At 42.5% G+C, this 22,661-nt stretch overlaps 2 protein-coding genes across 2 annotated transcripts; one reads left to right on the top strand and one right to left on the bottom strand.

The window, feature by feature from the left end:
- Positions 1-307: 307 nt before the first annotated feature.
- On the top strand, positions 308-10,367 carry hnrnpul1 (heterogeneous nuclear ribonucleoprotein U-like 1). Its single transcript, XM_069720991.1, has 16 exons — positions 308-374; positions 872-1,146; positions 1,509-1,883; positions 2,473-2,689; positions 2,820-2,893; positions 3,426-3,565; positions 3,993-4,092; positions 4,218-4,330; positions 4,449-4,715; positions 5,070-5,192; positions 5,283-5,411; positions 7,242-7,410; positions 8,189-8,452; positions 8,583-8,731; positions 8,854-9,105; positions 9,431-10,367. The coding sequence occupies exons 2-16, from the start codon at positions 921-923 to the stop codon at positions 9,545-9,547; spliced, it is 2,715 nt and encodes a 904-aa protein (XP_069577092.1). The 5' UTR covers positions 308-374; positions 872-920; the 3' UTR covers positions 9,548-10,367.
- Positions 9,903-22,661, bottom strand: rasgrp4 (RAS guanyl releasing protein 4). The gene is made up of 17 exons (XM_069720992.1): positions 22,213-22,661; positions 17,151-17,326; positions 15,915-16,036; positions 15,641-15,693; positions 15,405-15,536; positions 15,136-15,277; positions 14,834-15,007; positions 14,553-14,669; positions 13,661-13,936; positions 13,464-13,544; positions 13,100-13,204; positions 12,856-12,965; positions 12,581-12,731; positions 12,458-12,494; positions 11,981-12,097; positions 11,675-11,877; positions 9,903-11,495 (listed from the first exon to the last, which is right to left on the bottom strand). Exons 1-17 carry the CDS (start codon positions 22,281-22,283, stop codon positions 11,385-11,387), a joined length of 2,178 nt encoding a protein of 725 aa, XP_069577093.1. The 5' UTR covers positions 22,284-22,661; the 3' UTR covers positions 9,903-11,384.

Genomic DNA, 22,661 nt, shown 5'->3' with positions numbered 1-22,661 from the left:
TAAAACTACATTACCCAGCATGCACTCAATGTAAACACCACGTCCCACTCTGGATTGTTCCAAGTGCGTAACGGGTAAAAATGCTAAGTTTTTAAGTTAAAAGACAGATTTTTTTCCCCCTCTCATATTTAGAGGTGAAAACAGTACTTAGCAGTAAAAAACAAAAAAAAACAACAACAAAAACATGTCCAGTAGACACAGTCACTAAGTAAAATCTTAGTAGAAGGAGCAGATAATAAACCCGCGCATTTATAGTGGACTGGTCCAATTAACTTCCTGTTTTGTGTTTCGGTTTTACTCTGTGACGCCAGGGGGCAGTAGCGAGTCTCTCAATCCTCTACCACGACGTACCCGCGCAACTCGCGTGAAAGGAGGTAGGCCTCAACCTTATTTTTGATCACATTTGGCTTCTTCACTACATATTAATCGCTTGACTTGCACGCAAAAAATCAAGAGTATCGCGTCCAGCTTTGCACATATTGTGAGTTCAGGATCCTTCCGCTCGCATCGGTTGTCGGGGACGTTGGCTAACGTTAGCTAACGCTAGGCTAAAAAAAAAAAAAAAAAAAAAAAAGGGATACGAACCCTAGCCACCGTAACAAAACAATTCAGCAATAGTTTTTGTTTTGCAAACAACTCTTATAGATATTTCACAAACTCAGGGTGACGTGGTTTAGACCCAGAGGTGAAATTGTGCAGCATCTCTCCGGCGCTGCTAGCCTAGCCAAACGGTCCACGGTTTAGACGCATTGCCGCGCAACAGATACCGATTTGAAAAAGTTGGATGATCATTTGTTTGTCTGTACTTCACCCTCTTTTTCTTTCTTTTTTTTTGTTTTGTTTCTGTTTTTGTTGTTGTTGTTGTTGTCAGCACACACGCTAAACAAACAACAAAACAAAACTAAACAATAAGAAGCACCATGAGCGTTGACGTGAAGAAGCTGAAAGTCAACGAGCTGAAGGAGGAGCTGCAGCGCCGCGGCCTGGAGACCAGAGGCCTGAAGGCGGACCTGGTGGAGAGGCTCAAAGCCGCTCTGGAGTCCGAAACCGACGCCGACGCCTCGGAGCAAGGGCAGCAGATAGACGACGACTTCAGCCAGGACTACCGAGAAAACGAAGAAGGAGACGATGCAATAGAGCGAGAAGGTAAAGCGCTGTTTCTCCAGAAATGTCAGACGGGATTCAACTTACCGAGACCGGTCGGTTGTCCTCAGACCTAAACATGTTATAAGCTTCGTGAAATGAATGGGTTTGTTTTTGCCATTCATACAAAGTCTACTTGAAAATGTCCCCCAGTGGTTTTGCGCATATTTGCCCCCTTTTTTTTTGTTTTTTTATGTGTTTAATTCAAGGAAATCAAAGCACATTTTGCAGGTGATGAAGAAAAAGGACGAGGAAGTTTAGATTTTTTGTTTTTTACACATATTCCCCGAGAGAGTTTGTGTTTTATTGTCGTTACAAGCTCGAATGAGAAATACGGGTTTAGAAGTTTGGTTTTTCATGTGCAGAAGCAGCTGGGGACTGTGGTGATGATGAGGGTGATGAAGACGAGGCCGCTGAAGACGAGGCCGCTGAAGATGAGGCCGTCGAAGACGAGGCCGCCGAAGACGAGGCCGCTGAAGATGAGGCCGTCGAAGACGAGGCCGCCGAAGACGAGGCCGTCGAAGACGATGCCGCCGAAGAGGAAGATGAGGCTAGAGATTCAGGTGGTTACTATGAGGAAGAGGAGGCAGAAAACGAGCCTTACGGAAGTCGGCCAACTCCAGACATGGGTCGCAGCACGCCTGACTTCACCGCAGATGTGGATATACCAAAATCCGACATGATGTCCGTGGAGGAGACGAAGCCTGTGATGAAGGTGGAGAAGGTTGAGAACAAATCAGGTAACTTTCTGCGTTGTTTTTTTTTTTTAACTAAACATGCTGTATGGACATTTAAAAAAGAAAAAAAAAGAGATTATCTTATGTCACTATAGACTTTTGACAGCTTTGCAAGAAAAATAGTTGATGATTTGATGTTGGGTTACTTCAGGAGGTTTTTGCCAGAGTCATGAAAAAATAAATGAAGTTGAGAGGAGACAAATTGCAGAGAAAACTAAGTTTGACTCGTGATCATTACTGACACACATTTTGCTAACTCGAGGATGCCTCAATGACTCAGTAGTACCGTCACGTCACAGACCACGTTGTGGTTGATATTTAGTTTGGTCTGCTCTGGTGCTGCCCATTTCTCTTAAGTTAAGATGGGTCAAAAACAGTACAGGTTCCTCACAGTAAAGTGTATTAGCAACTTTGCAGACGCCTTTTTAGAAATTTGGACGAATCCAACCATACCAGTACAGTAAAAATGTGAAATTTTCTAACTGCAGTCAAATGTAGTTCTTCAAAGATACATTTTAAAGATCCTGCAGATGGTCGGTTGTACTCTGCTTATTGGTGTTTACGGTTATTATTTGTTCGTGAATCATTTTAGAAGTGAAAATAGAAGTGAAAGTGGAAAATGACCCGGAGTCTGCTGGAGATGGAGAGCCAGATGTTGAAGAGACGGAACAGCAGCATGAGCAAGAAGACGCCGCAGACCAAGCTGAGCAAGTCAAAGCCGAATCTGACAAAGGTGGAAACTACAGCCGCAAGAGACCGTACGAGGAGAGCCGGGGCTACGGCTACTATGAGCACCGTGAGGAAAAGAGGTAAACTGATTGTTGTATTTGTTTATTTGTTTATTACCAACAGTAGATTAAGTGAAACGTACAGCTGCGAACTGGTCAATGAAAGTGTCTGAAAAGGCTGCTGACTTCACACTCGGCTGATTTTGTACAGGTCCCGAACACCACAGCCTCCTGCCGAAGACGAAGAGGAGAACATAGATGACACTCTTGTCACAATTGATACATGTAAGTAAGAGAATAAAACGCATCTCCGCCAATTAAAGAGAACTTGTCGTGAGAGCTGGAAGCCTTCTTGCTGTGAGCCGGCTGGTTTTTATCTCAAGTCGTTGTCCACCATCTGCGTTTCAGTGGGTTCAGTTCCAAAATGTTCAGCTTAGTTATAATGTTACATAGATTACAGAACATTACAGAAGTATTTCCATGGACACACACACACACACACACACACACACACACACACACACACACACACACACACACACACACACACACACACACAGTCAGTCAGTCAGTTGTTGACCGTGTCAGCTGACTACCACATTTTGAATTTATGCAAACTGTGGATCTCCAATGATAGTAAGCGCTGTGTTTATCAGAAGAAGAGAAGTGGACCTCCATCTCAGGAGCTGCTTAACACCACCTACTGATAAAGCATTAGATGTTTTCTCCCAAATGTGTTGGTACACTTTAATAATGTGTTCCAACATCATATTAATACAAAATATATATATATTTTTTTTTGTGTGCCTCTTTTCAGACAACTGTGATTTGCACTTCAAAGTGTCCCGCGATCGCTACAGCGGTTACCCACTGACCATCGAGGGCTTTGCTTACCTGTGGGCAGGAGCACGAGCGTCGCACGGCGTCACTCAGGGCCGCGTGTGCTACGAGATGAAGGTAATACACACGGCGTCTTCCTCCAAGAGTGACGTGGTTTTACAACCGGACAGATGTTTGCATCACACTAGATAGCGCTAGCGACGCGTGTTGTAGGTTCACCTGTTGTGTTTACGTGGTATAATGGTCGCTCATACATGAGACTTTATGTAGTCATTATTCTTGAACGGATCAATTAGAAACTTTGCTTGACTCTCTTTATACTCTTTGATTGGGAATTTTAGATGAAAACACAATGATGTGAAAACATTTTTACATATTTAAATTTGACATAATCTGGAAATACTGCATCTTCAAGTGGGATGATTTGCTCCTTCTTACCCCACTAAATGTTTCCTGAAGATCCTTTCTCTGCTTGCCTTTGACCTTTTTTTATTATTATTATTATTATTATTCATACTTTTTTTTTTTTACTTCCATTCTTCAGATCAATGAAGAGATTCCCGTGAAGCACCTGCCCAGCAGTGAGCCGGACCCCCACGTGGTCCGGATCGGATGGTCCCTCAACCACTGCAGCACGCAGCTCGGTGAGATGACCAACTTTTGCAACAAACAAGATCACGTTTTGGCACGAATAGAACTTTTGAACCGAAGGAACTGTGGTCTTAAATCGACAGCGATAGCAATTTTATTTTATTCTGTTGCGTTTCAGGTGAGGAGCCCTTCTCCTTTGGATACGGAGGGACAGGAAAGAAATCCTCAGACTGCAAGTTTGCAGATTTTGGTGAGAAGTTTGGTGAAAATGACGTCATCGGCTGTTACATTGTAAGTAATCACAATGTTACTTTAGCATTATACAAGAATATTTTGCAGTTGACGGGTGGGGGGGTATGACTACGTAAAACTCATGATCATTTTTTCTTTCTGATGACTATGATTTTAGGACTTCGACAGTGGCGACGAGGTGGAAATGGGTTATTCTAAGAACGGAGTGCAATTGGGTGTTGCTTTCCGGACCACCAAGGAGGCGTTGGCGGGCCGTGCCCTGTTCCCTCATGTCCTGGTGAAGAATTGCGCCGTTGAGTTCAACTTTGGACAGAAGCAGGAGCCTTACTTCCCCCCACCGGAGGGATACACCTACATCCACAATCTCGGCATGGAGGACAAGATCAGAGGCACTAAGGGACCTGCCAGCAAATCTGAATGCGAGGTAGGGCCGTGCTGAAGTTGTAGAACAGAGTGTGACTTTTCTTTTTACCTACAATTTTTTTTTTTTTTATTTTTTTATTGGAAAAGAAAGTTTAGTAAAGTAGCTATAAATAATATTTTCCCATTTTTATTTTTACCCAATACTATTGATAACGGATGTAATTGGAAGTTTTTTTTACTAAACCTAAAGAATAAATGTTCATTTGAATACATCCTAAAAAAAACCTGTTCGTAATAATCCATTTAAATTAATTTAAAGAGATGAAATACATTTTAGATTATATCCAGTTTTGATAAATTTAATGAGGGAAAATTGACACACTATTAACCCAGCTTATTTGTTCACTTGTTTCAGATTTTGATGATGGTTGGCCTCCCCGCCTGCGGAAAGACCACTTGGGCCATAAAGCATGCCGAGACTAACCCTGAGATGAAGTACAACATCCTGGGCACAAACGCCATCATGGACAAGATGAAGGTTGGTTTTCGCCACCGTCCTAAACAAACAAACAAACAAACACAAAATGTACATGTACATCATTTTGTAATCGGTCTATTTGTTGTGCAGGTGATGGGTCTGCGTCGCCAGAAGAACTACTCCGGCCGCTGGGATGTTCTGATACAGCAGGCCACCCAGTGTCTGAACAGACTGATCGAGATCGCCGCCCGCAAGAGACGAAACTACATCCTGGATCAGGTATTGCCCCTCCACCTGCATTCTGCTTATACTCACCACAGTCAGTCAATGTGCTCTGATGATCACTCTCTCTCTAATGGACTATTTATTTATCTTTCAGGGGGTCTCTGTGTATTATAGAGTAGAAGAAGCATTGAACACCCTCTTGTCATTTGCTTGTCATGCATTGTAAAAGAAAATGATTAATGGCTCTCTTAAGTGACAGAATGTTCTCATCCCTCAGTATATCTGCGCTTGCTATTTCTTGTCATAATACAGTATTGTTTTGTCTTGTGAATTTCAACAATGTACAAGTAAACCATGACTATGTAAAGATGTTGAGAAACAAGTAAGCTCTGACTGGTGAGTAAGAAAAACACCTTCTGTTGCTAATTTAATAAGACAGAGTTGATGGCTTTTTAAAAGCTATTTTTAAGTGAGATACATGGAACTTTTGAGTGTGTTTTTTAATAAATTTATCTCGAAGGTAAGTAATGACTAACAGCCTTTAGATTTTCAGATCCTTGTGCTCAGCAAATATGTAAAAAGGTAGGTGGGTCTAATGGTGGACTTTTGCTTTTCCGTGGACACTGTGAGTATGTGCAGGTAGGTTATATCTGTCTGTTGTTGTCTGGAATGGGACTAGAGTTCGTTTGAAGAGGAGGTAAGTCGAGGTAAGTGTGGGGACCCCATCAGAAAGTTGTTTCTTTAAGTAGCACGCTCTTTTGAATGGTAAGTTTATGAGATAAGAGAGTTTAATGCAAATCGAGCGCAAGTACACGTCGGAGGTACGGTGGTCGCTGTGCAGATGTCAATAATGGATGTGATGAATTGGATTATATCGATTTTTATTTCACTGCTAATGTTGGTATATGTTTAAGATCGTCAAGGAAAGTTACTTTTAAAAGCTAAAAGTTTTGCTCCTCAGCATCAGCTACTAAATTAGTGAAAATGTTGTTTTGTTAGATATTAATCTGACGTGGAACTGTAGTACAGCTTTTACGGAAATGCTAAAAGGATGAGCCTGGTCGTGTTGATTGTTTCGTGTAGAAACCACTGCCTACTGTCAAGTGAGCAGGCAGATCGATCGATTGACGGTGTCTGTTTATTGTTGAGTATTTCTTTGATGCCGACTTTATTCTGAATTTTTTGGGATGTAACCTGTAAGTTAGAATAATTAAGGGTTTATTATGATATTCTTTAAATCATTGTACAGATACTGTAGTTTGCATTTTATGTAATCTAAAGGCGGGAAGAATACAACATATAGAATATTTATATTTTTGCTATTTCACCATGTAGCAAAGAACCAGAATTAAGTCTTAAGTTGTAACTCGGCATTCGGTGCGAAGATGGTTTTGATTTAGGTTCAAAATAAATGTTCACACTCTTTACAATGAGCCGTTGCTCTTACAAGAATCCAGTAATTATGTTTTTTTTTTTAAAACATATTTACAAACGGCACATTGTCACCGCATTAAGAAATAATGGAGTAAATGATTACAAATCGGTTTGAATATTCTGCTGTCATTATTGATTGATGTGAAACTGGTTCAGTTTTGTTGAGGAACTGAGTAAACGGACAGAACAGTCAGTTTAAATAGTTGTGGGGTCCCTCTCTTCGTAGCTAACATTCGTCAGCAGTCGGCGGGTACCTGGATGATCAGACTCTTGAGGTAAGTCTGTGGAGTGACGAGAGGCCACAAGTACCTGAGTAAAAACGTAGACTGATATCCGAGCCAAACCTCTCTCACTTCATTATTGCAGGGTTCCAGCTTCCTTCCAGTGGAAAGCCATTACAAGTAAACAATAACAAACAAGCTTCTACTTCTTTCTTGTCACCATTGCTAGACAAATGTATATGGATCAGCAAGGAGACGAAAAATGCGTCCTTTTGAAGGTTTTCAACGCAAGGCTATTGTAATTTGTCCCACGGACGAGGATTTAAAAGAACGAACATTAAAGCAAACCAATGAGCAGGGGAAGGATGTGCCCGATCATGCTGTTTTAGAAATGAAAGGTAGGAATGCTGTGGAAACAACAAATAAATCACCAGATCTACTTTTTACTTTTTCTATGTGTTGTCTCTAAAATCAAACTTGGAAGATGCCCCTCCCCTCCCCCACTTCCCCCCCATCATAGCCTTTGGCCAGATATCAGAGCTGGACATTTTTTAAACAGTCCACATGAATTTGATTCTTATTTTCCCCCCTCTGTCACTTACCATTCAGCTTACTTCTGGTGCACTGCAAACTGAGACTTCGGCCTTGCTGACGTCATGTAACAGTAGATCTTGTATTGACTAACTGGCTTCCCCGAAAAGGATGTTTCCAAATGGCGCAACTTGCAAGCAGTCACATGCCCAAGTTGTTGGAAGTTAATTTTTTAACACCATTACATCAGCTGTCCTTGGTTTGCAGTGCTGTTTCCTCTTCTCACCAAACTTTTAGTTGTCCTTTTTGTCCCCCACCTCTACTGAAGTCTCCTCCCTCTCCTATGTCTGCTTAAACAAATGTTTCCTCCATGTTCCCCCTGGAGGTGATGTTTGTTCCCTTTACCCTGCCATCTGCTTTCATTATCTGCTCTTATGTTTCTCTGATTTAAACTGCCTCTGTATCGTACTAACTATTTTTCCGTTTTGTCTCCCGGTGGTGTGGCTGCTCTGGTCTTCACTACAACCCCCCCCCCCCCCTCTTTTTCTCTCTGCCTCTCCATCCGTCTCTTGCTGGATGGCCTGGCTGTCTCTTCTCCTCCTCCTCCTCCTCTTCCTCCTGTGGTCGCCTCAATCACTCTCCAAGCCAACTTTACTCTCCCTGAGGCTTGCGACTTCCTGGAGGCGGTGACGTTCGCTGAGCTGCAGCGTGACGACGCTGAAAAGCTGCTGAAGCAGTACAATGAGGACGGCCGCAAGGCCGGCCCACCCCCCGAGAAACGCTTCGACAACAGGCAGGTCGGGTTCCGTGGGCGCGGTGGCAGTAGCTTCCAGCGGTATGACAACCGCGATGGGGCCCGTGGTGGCTATCAGAGCCGCAGTGGAGACGGAGGCAGCGGATACAGAGGAGGTAAGACATGTCTCGTGTATGATACGATAACTTCAAAAGACGGGATGACGGTTTAACAGCTTTACCGGTTCATAAAGCTCTTCACATGCTTTTGTAATGTGTTTTTTTTTTTTTTTTTCTTTCCCCGCAGGCTACAATCGTGGCAGCTATAACCAGAACCGGTGGGGCAACAGCTACCGCGACGGAGCCTCTGATACACGTAGCGGATACAACCGCAACCAGCAATCAGGGGGAAGCTACAATCGCCCAGCCCCTTACAACAAGGGAGGATACAGCCAGGTACTTAACACAACTTTTTTTATGTGTGGATATTTAAGAAATGCTAAAAATGGGTAAAAAAAAATAAATATAAAAATCAACTTGAATTGAAATTAAATCAATGTATTCTCTCTTACCACCAGGGCTACAGCCAGACCTACAGTCCAGGGTACAACCAGGGCAGCTACAACCAGAATTACTACAGCAGCTACAGTCAGTACCCCGGATACAGCCAGAGCTACAGCCAGACACCTACCACTGGACAGACGTACAACCACCACCAGCAACAGACGCAGACACAGACGCAGCAGCAGCAACCACAACAGCAGCAACAGCAGCAGCAGCAGCAGCAGCAGCAGCAACAACAACAGAGCTACAACCAGCAATATCAGCAGGTAGGGGAAGCGCAATGAAACCACTTCAATACCCTGCCTTTACATACGTTTGGATATTTTATATTATTCTGCATCTCTGTTAATCCTGCGTGCTCAGGTGTGTTTTGAAAGATGTTTTTGCTAAACTATGGCTGAATACAGAAAACATTTGTGAGTAGCACGTTCAGCTGTCAGGTGACTGCTGGGTCACAGGACAGATGAAACATTAAACCAATACAGGAGCAAAACACAAAACTTTGTGAAGCTTTCCTCTAAAGTCTTCAGGAGTTCAACGTAAACACGCTCTTTAACTGCTGCACCCGCTGTCTGTTTTCCCCCTCCCCAGTATGCTCAGCAGTGGCAGCAGTACTACCAGAACCAGAACCAGTGGAACCAGTATTACAGCCAGTACGGCGGCTACCCTGGACAGGGCAGCCAAGGCTCCTCTTCTGGTGCCCAGTAGCTTCGCCTTGCATCTGTACCTGCATCCACCCGTGTCCTGAACACCTCTGACCTCTGCAGCAAGTTGATTTTGTACAGTCCCACATTAAGTCTCCAACCATAACATTCTCTATCTGGTTTAACACAGTAGCCTTCATTCCTCACCAGTGTACACATCAATTGTATGCAGTTTGATGTCTTTTCATTATTTTTACTGAAGTAAGTCTTACTCTTAAGCATTGAGCGTGAGGTGGTAGATGATAGCTATCAAGACATTTATTGAATGTTATTGATTATGCATTGATTGTGGACATCTGTTGAACTTTCTTCCTACAGATCGAGGGGGGTAATTGTATATTTCTTGGATGCATAGTGTGAAAAAATAAAAAAACGACAGGAAAAGTGCAGCAAACCCTGAAAAATTTTGCTTGCTTTGAAAAGCTTAAAGAACAAAATGCATGCGTTTTACCTTCATGACCCTTTTTTTTTCTGTCTTGCTCTTTACCTTTCAGTTTGTGAGTGAGCACATTTTATTTTTCTGCAATAGAATTCAAGCATTATGGAGCATTTTTTTTTATTTTATAGATGTTGATAATGTAGTATTTAAGTGTTAAGCCAGTCTTTGATTGAAAAGAGTATTTTGCCACTCTTAAGTAGTTGTCTGTGCATTTTTTATTTTAATTTTTTTTTCCCATCCCTTTGTGATTGCTGTTCATTGAGTCAAGTAGTTTAAGCCTGTTCTCTCAAAACCCAATTTTTTCTACCTGAAAATGAAAATCTGATTTTGACCAGTCACTCAAGCTGTCTTCTTGTCTTTATACAATAAACGCAGTTGTATACGCCTTTAGAGGTTCAAAGGATTCTTTTTTTTCTGCCAGTGAGTGAAGTCAAACAAAACACAATGCGTTATGATTTAACATCGCTGGTGTATTTTTCTCATTTTTCAACAAAAATTAAAATTATGGACAGAGGACAAAACAGATGCATTTAGCTAAACCTTGTGTATTTGTTCCAGTGCAGTCCCGCTGAACCTTGAATGAACTTTTGAGAAGTTTAGTAATTTTGTCAGGGCAGGAAATAAACAGGAGAAAAACAAACCGGGGGATGTAATTCAAATGAACAGTTTTGTGTGTGTGGTTAATATTTTCTGGAAATCTGAGGAACTAACGGATACAGATGCCATAGTGGGCAAGATGGTTATTCACATGCAAAAATCCATTAAATCCAGTGTAGCCATTTAGAAAACAGGCTTTTAGCCATGTGCACAAATGATCTGCCGCCATCAGGCCTAATAAACCCGGAGATACAAAAGGAAAAGGTGGCTCGGTATTGGAAAAGCAACATCTACTGTTGGACGTGGGACAAGTTGTCTCGGTCCGAAACCAAATAAATAGCAATTCCACATTTTTTGCCGGGCTTCATTTTCCAAATCCATGAGTTGTCATATAGCTGCCATAGTTAAAATCAACCAGTTTTGTTGCGGTTAGTGTTAATTTCCTACCCTGTCTTTATAATGTGTATGCACTGTATAAACAGGAACTGTTGTGTCTGTAGGTTTTCATCGATGACCTTATGGATTGAGGTTGTGTAGACTCGTAGCACCTGTTGCAAAAACAAAAATGTGGTGCCCATAAGCTCCAGAGGGAAACTCAGCATTTTGAAGCCTAATAGACAAACCAATAAACCGGATACAGATCAAATTAAAAACATACTTTAAACACAAAGGAGTCCATTTATAATTGCTGGTATTTTCAAGTGAAGGGCCGGTAAATCTCATCAGTTCGACACCAGTCAGACACGGCTTTGTCAGAAACGTGGTGCTGTCTGTACGCTTTGTCCATGAGGAGAAATGTGAGCGCTCAGTCCGGCTCCCTGCTTTTGTCTGTGTACAGATGCAGCTCCTCCATCTTCTCCTGCAAGAAGGAAACAGGCATGGAGCAACCGCGGCTTCTATGTGGCAGAGTGTTGACCTGGAAAACCAAAGAAACAACATTTAGCACCAAAAAATATTCTTCTTAAGCTGTTTTAGTTCAGTTTTTCTCACTTTATAAGTACGATAGTCCTCACCTAACACGTAAATATACAAGTAAATCAGCACCCCCTCCACCTCCTTTATGATCACATTGCAGGGAGTCACATCCTCGCTCACCTTTCTTTCTGGAGACGCATGTACGAATGAGTTGAGGTGGTTTCCCCTTTTGTCCTTCTTCTCAGGCGTCCACACTCCCGGGTCGGTCTGAGTGGAGCAGTCCGACAGCACCGAGTCACCGCTGTTGTTCTTCCACCCCGAAGTGCCCTTGTTTTGTTCTGTGTCGTTGCTCAGGGGGAAAACAAAGGTCTCCTCCTCTGAACCTGGCGAGGAACACAAAGCATCGGTGTCGTGAGTTCGAGGTTCATTTTACAGGCAGATAGTTGTGTATGTGTGTGTGTGTGTGTGTGTGTGATGGAGACTCACATCCTCTGGTTCGTGTGTCGGGGGTGCACGGGCAGGACCCGGTTGTGTTTTTATGTTTCTTCAAGCACTCCATTCCCACCAGATCTCTGCAGTGTCGGTGACAGTTTATCCCACAGTCTGGAGGACAGAGGGCAGGTTGAGACTTTTAACAGAAGCATTATATCTTTTACGGGTTAGTTTAGGTCAAATCACAAAAGATCTATGGATTATCCAGAGTAACGGTGGCATCGTTTCTGAAACAACACACTGCTTTTGAGTCTCTATATATCTAATTTTGCAATGTATAGACACCACAAATCAGATTACTGTTATCTCCAAGAAATTTCACAAAGCTTGAACCAAAGATGATTAGCAAAGAGGAAGCAGCAGGATGTTGGAAAGATAATTAATGGGCCTTCTATTATTTTTTTTTACTCTATTTACTCTACTCGGATTAACTGTGATCTTAGAGGGTCATCTTGGTCTTCATGAGCTTACCTTTACAGTGGTATCCCTTTTTGATGACTCCCCACAGCTGCAGGAGGGCATACATGACATGTCATATTACAGTTGCATTGACCATTTGCATAAAACCAAAAACACAAAACAACTGGTACTCACAGAGCCTCCACACGTGACACAGTAGGTCGGCAGTTTGTATGTGGTTTCACGGAAGTTATGTACGTCATTGAAGTTGTAGCCCAGCTTGGCACATACAGACATTCCCCTCATGAAGTAAGAGGTGATGTCTTCACGGCTGATCTGTCCCTCCCTGGGCACGACATTTTCCAAAGTGCAAAAAAAATAAAATAAAATCGAGAGTAAGTCGAGGTTTTCATAATCTTTTTTTAAATTTATTTATTTTTTTTTAAAGCACATGTTTGCTCCTTCCTCACCTGTCGGTTTCTTGAGTACAGAAAGAAAAGGGGAAGTTGGCTGCGATTTTTTCAAACTCATCCAGTGAAATGTAGCCGTCCTGGTTCTGGTCGTAGTTTTTCATTATGGACTGCAGGGGGCAACAGAACAAGCAGATATGCGAGGTGCACTTTTGTCAGGGAACAGTGCGCTGCAGTTCTGCTTTACACGGCAGAATAATAAGGAAGTGAAAGACAGCAGGTTGTAGTGGAGTCACATACTCACATCCACCATCTGTTTGACGTGTTTAGATATTGTATCAGGGTCGAGCCTGGGCGTGACCCCGGAACCCCACTCTGCCACCACCGGCGGTTTAACTGGAGCTGCAGGCTGTGGACCGACAGATGCAGTGATGAGACACGAAGGACTGTGAGAAACAAGAGGAAAGAGCACACCCACCACATAACACACTTCCCTAACGTACAGCGCCTTGATGTGGCGGACTTTGATGTATTTCAACACTGAGAATGTGCTTTTGTTTTGAAAAACATGTCACACCTACAGAGAGTACCAAAAGTCCATATTCTTGTGAAAAGAGAACAAGACACGTGTGCGCCTGATGTGAGTCAAACAGCTCAGCTCTACTGACCTGGATCTTGGGGTTTTTGGGTTCCTTGGTGTATGAAAGTTCATAAATCTCATCCTCAGTGTAGTATAAATCTAGAGAGAGCTGAAGCATTACAAGAACATACATTAGGACGTTGTTTGTGTGTGTGTGTGTGTGTGTGTGTGTGTAATGTTTTCATCTCAATTCTTAAAAACCGTCTCCTTGCCTCCGTCTCGTACCGTGAGCAGATGCAGGAGGTCTTTGTTGGCCTCGAAGGGCGGCGTGCAGCTGTGGATGGCCAGCAGGTCGTTGATGTTGCTGTACAGGTGCTGCAGCTTGCTCAGGTTGATCTTTTCCTCGTCTATGTAGTCCGGCAGGGCCTCATTCAGCGAGATCAGGTCCTTCAGGTGGACGCCCAGGATGGGCACCTTGAAGCCGCTGCACTCGTTGTAAACCCGCCGGTAGTTGCTGTAGTTGCTGCGCGAGGAAAGCAGTTCTGTCATTTCACTCAGCGCCTGAAATACGATAAAGATCAAGAAAAGTGGTGATAGGATAAGAACATTTGTCCAAAACAAATGAAATGTCTTGCGCATAATTTAAAGTCAATTTCACCAAATTTCAGCTCGACATCTTTTGCCTAGTGGGTTTGAAAAAGGTTTGGATGCACAGCACGAGTTTGTAATGACCAACCAATGAGGCTACAGTAAACAACTCAACAAAGAGAATTCATAATCATATTCCTTCAAGAAGTAAGTAAAAATGTGTTGCATCCCAAAGAAAAAGAAGAAAAACACCAAATTGTTACCAAATGATTCTCTTCTTGAGTTGATGTTACAGCTCAAAACATCATTCCTCTTGTTTATATTCCAAGTTAAATTGATTTCTGGGACCTACACAGGTACCCCTGAGTCAGCTAGTTTCATAGTTAGGGCTAAAAATTCACAGAAGTAACATTTTAAACATCATTTTCTTTGTTAACATTTGCAGAAAGAAGAAGAAAAAGATGCTGAAGCCAGAAATGTCAAAGTTCAGAGAGGGGAATAATTTAAGGAAGAAAAGTTGACTCATCGTAGCCTTGTGATGGGGTCATTATCAACACTGACTCGTGGTTATGTGTAATATTTAAAATACCTTAGTGATGTCAGGAGGCAGCAGGTTGGAAGTGTCTTTGAGGCGAGAGATTGAACTGTGACAGAGGCCTCCCGTTACTGCCATTAGAGTGTTAAAGTTTTGCAGAGCTCGAAGTTTCTGCAGAGGAAAGTGTATAGTAAATGACTGGGGAGTGAAAACATGACATCATTTTCAAAATAACAAAACCCAAACAAGTTCAGTTCTTGGCTGCCAAAAAAAAAAAAAAAAAAAAGAAGCCTCTATGACAGTTTTTGTGATATTTGGTCCCTCTGCTGGTTTACCTGAGCCACGTGAATGAACTTGGTGAAGACTTGCGCTCTCTGCTGGGCTGTGTGTCTGCTGAGGATCATCAGCTGGACCCACTGGGAGACTCCATTACACATCATAACCGACCGCTCCAGAGGAGGGTTGTCCCTCACCGAGCCTCGCACCACGTAGCTGCGATAGTCCAGGAACTGGCCAATCAGACGGAAGAGGCGGTAGATCGTATTCCAAAATTTTGGTAAAACACATTCAACAATTTCAACAACCACATAGTTTATATAGAGAGAAAGTAATTATCCTTAAAGTTCACTGAACTTACGGAAACATGACAGAAGTTCTTGAACTCGAGGTAGCTGAGATGCTCAGCCATCTCGTCTGGCTCCATGTGGTCAAAGATAAGAGACACCTTCCTTTTTTTCACAGAGGGTGAAGGTGCCTGCGATATGTTCACATGAGGGCTTCTAGCAAAAGAAAGCCAAAGAGCAGAACAGAAATAGACATTTTAGTTATAAAGAAACTCTACTTTCAGAAAAACTCATCAAAGAACGATATCTTCGGGGTCCGAAGGTTAATAAAAACAAAGCTCACAAGCAGGAGGTATCAATGAGCTGTGAGTGTGTCTCCTCTCCATCTGATCGGACCAGCGCCCACAGGTCCCCCATGGTCTGTTCGAGGAGGGGGTCGGCCTCAAATACCGCCGGGAACTGGCTGATCCACCGCCTTGCCGCAACGCAGAACAGAAAACATGTTTACTACTCCAGCAGGATAACACGCTCTTTCACACCGTGTCGTACAACACTCAAATACCTGTTGTCCTGACTCACCTGAGAAGGTGGCAGATCTGTGCCCGCCTGAGTCCTCTCTTGTCTGTGCCACAGTCCTTATAAGTAAGAGAAAAAGTCAAGGATCTAAACGCACAGTGCAGGCAGATATCGTAAAACAGTCTACAAAACACCAGCGGGGTTATACTCTTCAAATCTGCTTTGCAGACTAGGAGTGCCAAACAAAGCTCAACTGTTTCCTGATCTGATTAATCAACATGAACATGTGATCAGGAGAGGTGCACCAGTGGGAACAGAGTCCTGCACCGAGTGACAGTGGAGGATATAGGCTGAGAACTTTCTGGGCAAACGTCTGAGATGGCATGACCCAGCTGTGCATCATCAGGGTCATGTGGACCAACTGGGACCCTCTGGGGCTGGAGAGTTTACCCTCTGAATCTGCAAGCAAAACACAGCATTCACACAAGGAGGATTAACGTGATTAGAAAACAAAACTATGGGCCGCACCATGTTCTCAGTGGTCAAGCAAATCTTTTAAGTTCACTTCAGTGACTCCGTTATTGGTTTTTCTGTCCCACCACGGAGACACGAGCTCAGGCAGATTGGAGACGTCACACTTTCTCCAGCTGTGATTGTGTTCACCTTGTGACATATTGACAACCTGCTCCAGGTTCTGCCTTTGACCCACTTTCAACAAGTTTATCTGTATATATCTTAATGTATATTGAACCTTTTCATACTACCTACGTATTTTATATACTTCTAGACAACTCAATGTGTATGTGACCAAATCAAAACATGACGTTAACATCAGTTAAAACCAGCTTTGGATCCTGCAGTGACTCTCTATTTAATATAAAGGGCAAAAATGTAACACATTTAATTTGTAGTGCTCTTAATACATTTAAGTATATCATACTTGGTATTACTTTAGGAATGTTTACATCATATTTTAAAGGGTCAGTACAAAACAAAATGACCACTCAGGAGCATCTTTTATCTTTGTTACTCACTGTAGAATTTTTTTTTTTAACCCTTTCCTAGATAATAACATACATTTTATATATATATATAATTTTTTTTTGCACAGGTGTGTTTCTGATTTTTCTGATTTTTCCAGTCATTGAGCACCAAAAAAGAAATTCAATTCACCTCCATTGCTGTGGTGGAGGCAGGACTTTCACCTCTCAAAACCGCTACAAATTAAAAAAAAAAATACACTATATATGTGTGTGCTAGATCCCACTGATGGTATCCAGGCACATTTTTTGTGATCTGGATGAACTGGAGTGAGTGAGCCCACTGAAAGAGAGACAAGAGTTGTATAGTTTAACATTGATTGGCTGGCTGGCTTCTGCAGCCCAACAGAACAAAGCTTGATTGTATGAGGCTGCTCTTTGTCTCTCTCCCTCCCTCCCTGTCAGTCTCTCTCACCCTGCATGCACCCCTCTCTTTCCCTCATCCCCCAATTATGTAACCTTGTTCTGATCAACAGTAAAGACACATGACACATTTTGTGAACCCGTGCTGATATGTAGGAACAGAGACTGACCAAAGCAGTTCAGGCAGCGCTGTATGAGCTCATCCAGGCTGGCAGCACTGGCACTGGGAGCAGATGTGGGGCTCTGCAGGGCCCGGCTGATGTCCTGCGGACTGGGACATGTATTCCTCCTCCGCTGGACCAGCTTCCTGCTCTTCAGCACACCAGGACTCTCCCCATTTGGCTTCCTGATGAAAAGAAAGCGAGACAGAGAGAGATAGAGAGAGAGACACACACAGACAGAGAGGGAGCATAAGTAGTCTAGAAATAAGTAGAGCAAAGTGTGGTGAGATAGTTCAGGTCAGCATCTGAGGAAACGCAGCTCCCCACATCTGATAAGCTCTGCTGCAGCTCTGCAGCTGTGGAACCCATCGTGCTAGCTGCAAACAAATACACAGCGTTGAGTGTTTCACCCTCTAAAGCTGCCAAAAAGACAAATGACGAGAGACATTTTTCATTATTTGTCAACTAGGTTAAAGATTTTGGGAGCTGCTCATACCGACATTTAGTCGTCTCACACAGGATTAGATGCTGTAGACCCACACATGTACTGTACTACTTGTTCTGCGCTGTTAGAAACGTTTAATTGAAGAGTTTTGATTGGGATTTATTCTTCACAAGAGCTAACATTGATTCCTCTGTGAAACATTGACCCCATACCATTCCTGTTCCTGTTTTAATATCCTTCAAATGCCACTGCAGGTGTTTAATCATAATGACCACTGTAACACCTAGCAACTGAGTGGTTCATTAAGTAGTTTCATGCTATGAATAGAAAGCAAAAGCTTAACCTGAAAATATAGGCTAATAAAGTACAGAATTATATCATGTTTGGATGCCGTCAGTGTAACAACACATCAGTCATCTACAGCAAGCCATTGCAATTCTTCCTTTCTTTTCTTCTTGTCAAATACTGGATAGATTTCCCGAATCAAGATTTGAAAACAATCAATCTGAGAAGGTAAGATCGCTCCTCGTGTGAACTCCACTCACCTTGTTTACAACCAGAGAGCAGTTTCTACTTTGTTTTAGATATCTCAATCAAGTCCATTGCTTCCTTTGACTTTCAATGCTAGTTTAAAAAAAAAAAAAAAGGAGAACTAAAAAGAATGATGCAAGCTGGTTTTTGTAATAGTGTATAGACCACACCTTTGGCCACACACTACAGTGAAGTTGGAGTTATGTTCCCTGATCTTGACCAATGTAGATCAGGGAGCTACACTTCTTCTCTGGCTTTAGTGTAAATTTACTATTTAGTTACTTTTTAAAGGATTTTAGAACACAAAAAGAGAGTTTCATGATTATATTTATGCTTCCTCTTCAGGGGCTCAGTTGAGCAATTTCTGACTATATTTCACAATAACCAGTAACTGATTCTTCTTATACTTTTGCATCTTTTAGTTTCGCTAAAGAGTTGAAGGAAAGGGTTTGATCCACAGTCCCTCTGCTAATTGATTCAGTAAAAGATACCTGATCATAGCAAGGTGGTAAACCGTTCAGTGTTGTGCTTGAGTGTATTTGTGCACAATGAGCGAGATAGTCGGTTTCTGTACTGCAGCTAATGTGATGAAATTACCAGGAAACACTGTGAGTTCAGAGAACTGTTGACAAGTTCCCTGAATGACCAGACCTACATCCCCTTCTCTTAACCTGTGAATGTGAGTAGGTCTCATTTCCCCAGCCCACTCAAATTCTCAACACAGACACACGTATGTATTGCAGAACTAAGCATAGGCTGCCACCCTCCAGTCTTTGCCTTATGTACAATACAAGAGAGGACACTTATGGATGCACAATTTCCTGCAGGCATACGGGGTGACATTCGCCGATCTATTTATACCACAAGCTGCCTGTACGTGCTGTTCCATCCACTTATCACACCGCACATTTCCCAGTCATGCCTGGATTCAGAAGATGGGGGGGATGTCAGTAATGACCCCATCTCTCTCTGCATCCTGGTAGTCCAGCTCCAGGTGACTGAAACCTGCTGGGCAACAAAACCCTGCCTCTCCTCCTCATCCTCCTCCACCTCTCCGGCTCATTACACCGTCTGGCGAGTGACTTCAAAACACTAACACTCAACAGCACAACATGTACTGCAAGGATAGACAAGCCCCTCAACTCATGCAGACCACGATGAGAGAAGACAAACAAGGGCTCAATCAATGTGTCTGTTCATTTGATCTGTTCCTCAGCCTCAAATAATCGATATTGTCCCGGGGAGGCCTTTATATGTCTTCTAAGGGTTTGCGGTGTCCTTGCTTAAAGATTAATCTATTACACGAGATGTTTGTTATTTGCTGTACAGACTTTAAAGCCCTCTGAGACACGTTTGTAATTTGCTATTTTGGGCCATGTAAATAACACTGACTTGACTTTTCTGTTAGTTAAAAATCTTAACTAACCTCTTGTACACCATCTTCCAAAGCATTTCAGAAAACAATAAACAATGTTGAAATAGCCTTTTTTAATTTTTTTTTAATTTTTTTATCACATTTCATAACTGCTTGACAGGGTTTTTAGAGTTCAGATAATAAATATGAAATTGAACTCTCTTTGAACTCTTTTTTTGTCCTCCAGGAGGGACTTTAAGTTTAAACCGTATATAATTTGATAATCCTGACCCAAGTGGGACAATGGCCAACTGGAAAGGCTGGCATCTTACCCATAAGGTCACAGGGCTAATCTACATAGCTCCCCTTGGACAATTTATGAAAGGTCTTGAACTTATTTTCATCATTTGTCAATAAATAGTGAAAATGCCTATCATATTTCCACAGAGTCCAAAGTGAAGTCTTTTGTGTGGTGACCAACTGTTTATAATGATAAAGAAGCTCAATCAATTGTATGATTTTTGCTTGTTGAATAACTTTTCCATTTCTTTCTTTTTATCAACTCCTGTAAAATGTATACATAAAATAGCTCCACGTATATTATATGTAAGTTTTTTGTATTTTACAATTTTAAAAAACGTAAACTAACTAGGTAAATGAACTGAAATGATAACAGTAACTTATATGATTATTCAGCATTGTATATCGAGTCAATTAATTTTCTGATTCACGGTTTTCCTATCTCGGTGCCCTTTACAGCTTGTCACCTTTCTCTCCAACTCTCCACTTGCCGTCAAAGCCGTTACACATATGATGAGATGCGGTCGCAACAACAAATAGAAAAGCTGCTGGGGGAAATGTTGTTGATGTCATGATGTCTGTCAGGGAATTTCCCGCCGAGTGCCGAGCAGGTAACACAGTAAAGCAGTCAAAGATCTCTTTTCTGTGTAATGAACCTGACGACCCAAAGAGAGAGTGGTGTGTAAGTAGAGTGAGCGTGTAGTGGACTCTCATGCAAATCTGAACACAATTGGAGTTACTGTTTGGCCATTTGCATTCACCTTTTCCTTGGAGTCAGACAACTTGTGAAATGTTGACCTTTTTCAAGGGAACAAACTTTACGGTGATAAAAAAAAAACTAAGCCGTCACTTTTTTTTTTCTATCTTGATGAACTCGGATCTGGGTCCATCACATCACCGATTCTGTTTTAGGAAGACCTTCCACACCTCCTTTTCCTCACCAACTCCTCCTTCACCCGCTTTTTTCCTCTTCCTTCATCTTTATTCTATTCAGGCCATTCAGGAAACAGCTTCCCCTTTTTTTCCTGTGGAAATCCCCCTCTCACTCCCTTTCCCATCCCTGTCAAGACTCCTGGCTACAGATCCAGTTCCCCTCCTCCCCTTTCTCCCTCTCTTGCTCTCACACTGGCGTGGGGGGAGGGTGGGGGGGATATGCAAATTCCTCTCTTTCTTCCCTTAATTGATTAATTGAGCCCCAGGCCCTTTGAAGACCTTGTTTGTCTGCTGCGCTTTTCCCCTCAGTCTCTCCCCTCTCACAACCTGCGTGCTTGTTCCCTCTGCATCGAGGGGATGCATCTCCAGCAAAGAGCTATTCATCACTTTGGTCCACCATAAAACCACTGTACCAACCATTATAGGTGGTGTCAGAAGAAATTGCATCAAATATCCACAAAGCTTGAAAGCTGTTTTTGAGGTAGAAGTATAAAGTGCTCGGCATGAGTCAGACAGTGAAATCATACCTGTACTCTCCCTCTTTTATTCTTCAAAACTCACACAAACACACATTTACAAAAACGACATTAATAATTCAGATTTAAACTATTTCCTAATTCTAAACTAATTCGGTTTGTGTTGATAAAGTTTGTCATCTTTGCCTTTGCTGCTGACGGTATATTTTTGGATATATTTTCACTTCCACAAAGATTTGAATGTTTCAAACTGTCTTTGTTATTTTTTAGTCACCTTATCGTGTCCTTATGTGTTAATTCTAGGTAACTTTTCTGCTGAAGGGGAAGCACAGTGGCTACTTCAATCGGCCCTCCTTAAACTTAGCTTAATAAAGCTTAATAAACACCTCTGGCTACTTTCACATTCAACACAAAACCCTTTCATTCAATCTGACAAGACCTGAAGCCATACAAAAAAGTACCAGTGAAAGCACAGGCAGCTAAACATGAAGTTTCTTAGCAGTATCTAAGGTCAAATGCAAATCACAACTTTACCAAACTGACATGAAAATGTGTTTTACAGAGAAGTAGAAAACATTTTCACAGAAAGGTGAACAGGCAGCACTCAGCAGGCACGCACAACTGTTGAATGTCATGGCTCGCTTGTGTGCAGTACACACAAATCACTTGAGAAGTTGATATGCTCCACTGATATGCCAGTCAAAGACATTAGCTGCTGCCTCCCTACAAACACAAACCCTATGACTGCATACTGTCTAGATTGAAATCAATGACAGAAATAACGCTCACTAGAAGATATAACCAAATTTCCTTGCTTCTTTTCGAAGTGTCAAGAGCCTTTGCACAAACCACACTGCATTTCAGCTATAACCTCAAGCTTCACACATCACTGCTGCACACAAAACACTTGCTGCTGACGCATAATCAGACTTACACTTGTTCAGAAACTGAGATGCAAGTGGGTGTGGAAGCCCCAAACGCTCAGTTTTAACGCACTCTCTTCTTTTCTTTTTTGTCTTTTTCTTGAATTACCTTTTGGTCTTGTTCATTGCAGAGTTCTTCTCCTCAGCAACACCTCCTCCACTGGCAATCCGCATGGGCATCTGAGCATATCCCTACAGCTCCATGGTTGACCCTGCTCCTCCTCCTCCTTCTCCTCCTCTGTGTCCTCTGTGTGTTTATGTGCCCAGGACCGCAGCAGCGGGCACAGGACGGAGAGCCGCTGGGGGGTGAGGGTGGCTCACCTGCCAGTCATCCACGGCACTCTAAACTACTCTGTGCGTCGGTAGAGCTACCTCTCCCTCTGCTGTCTGAAGACACCTATCAGCCACAAATCAGCAACAGAGCAGACTTCATGCTCCCATTTCCTGCAACAAAGCAGACATGTGAACAAAAAATGCTCCAGACGAGCCTCAAAGTAGAGTGCAAGAGCTGGCAAAAGTTATTCACTTGTCCCTTCAACATAAACAAGTCAGCATCTT

The sequence above is a fragment of the Brachyistius frenatus genome, unplaced genomic scaffold, assembly GCF_029030835.1.
Source record: "Brachyistius frenatus isolate BFR_SWC_R1_liver_20210118 unplaced genomic scaffold, ASM2903083v1 Contig_254, whole genome shotgun sequence".
NCBI lineage: Eukaryota > Metazoa > Chordata > Actinopteri > Embiotocidae > Brachyistius > Brachyistius frenatus.
Note: the sequence above shows the minus strand (reverse complement) of the source record. Positions and strands in the feature narration are given on the sequence as shown.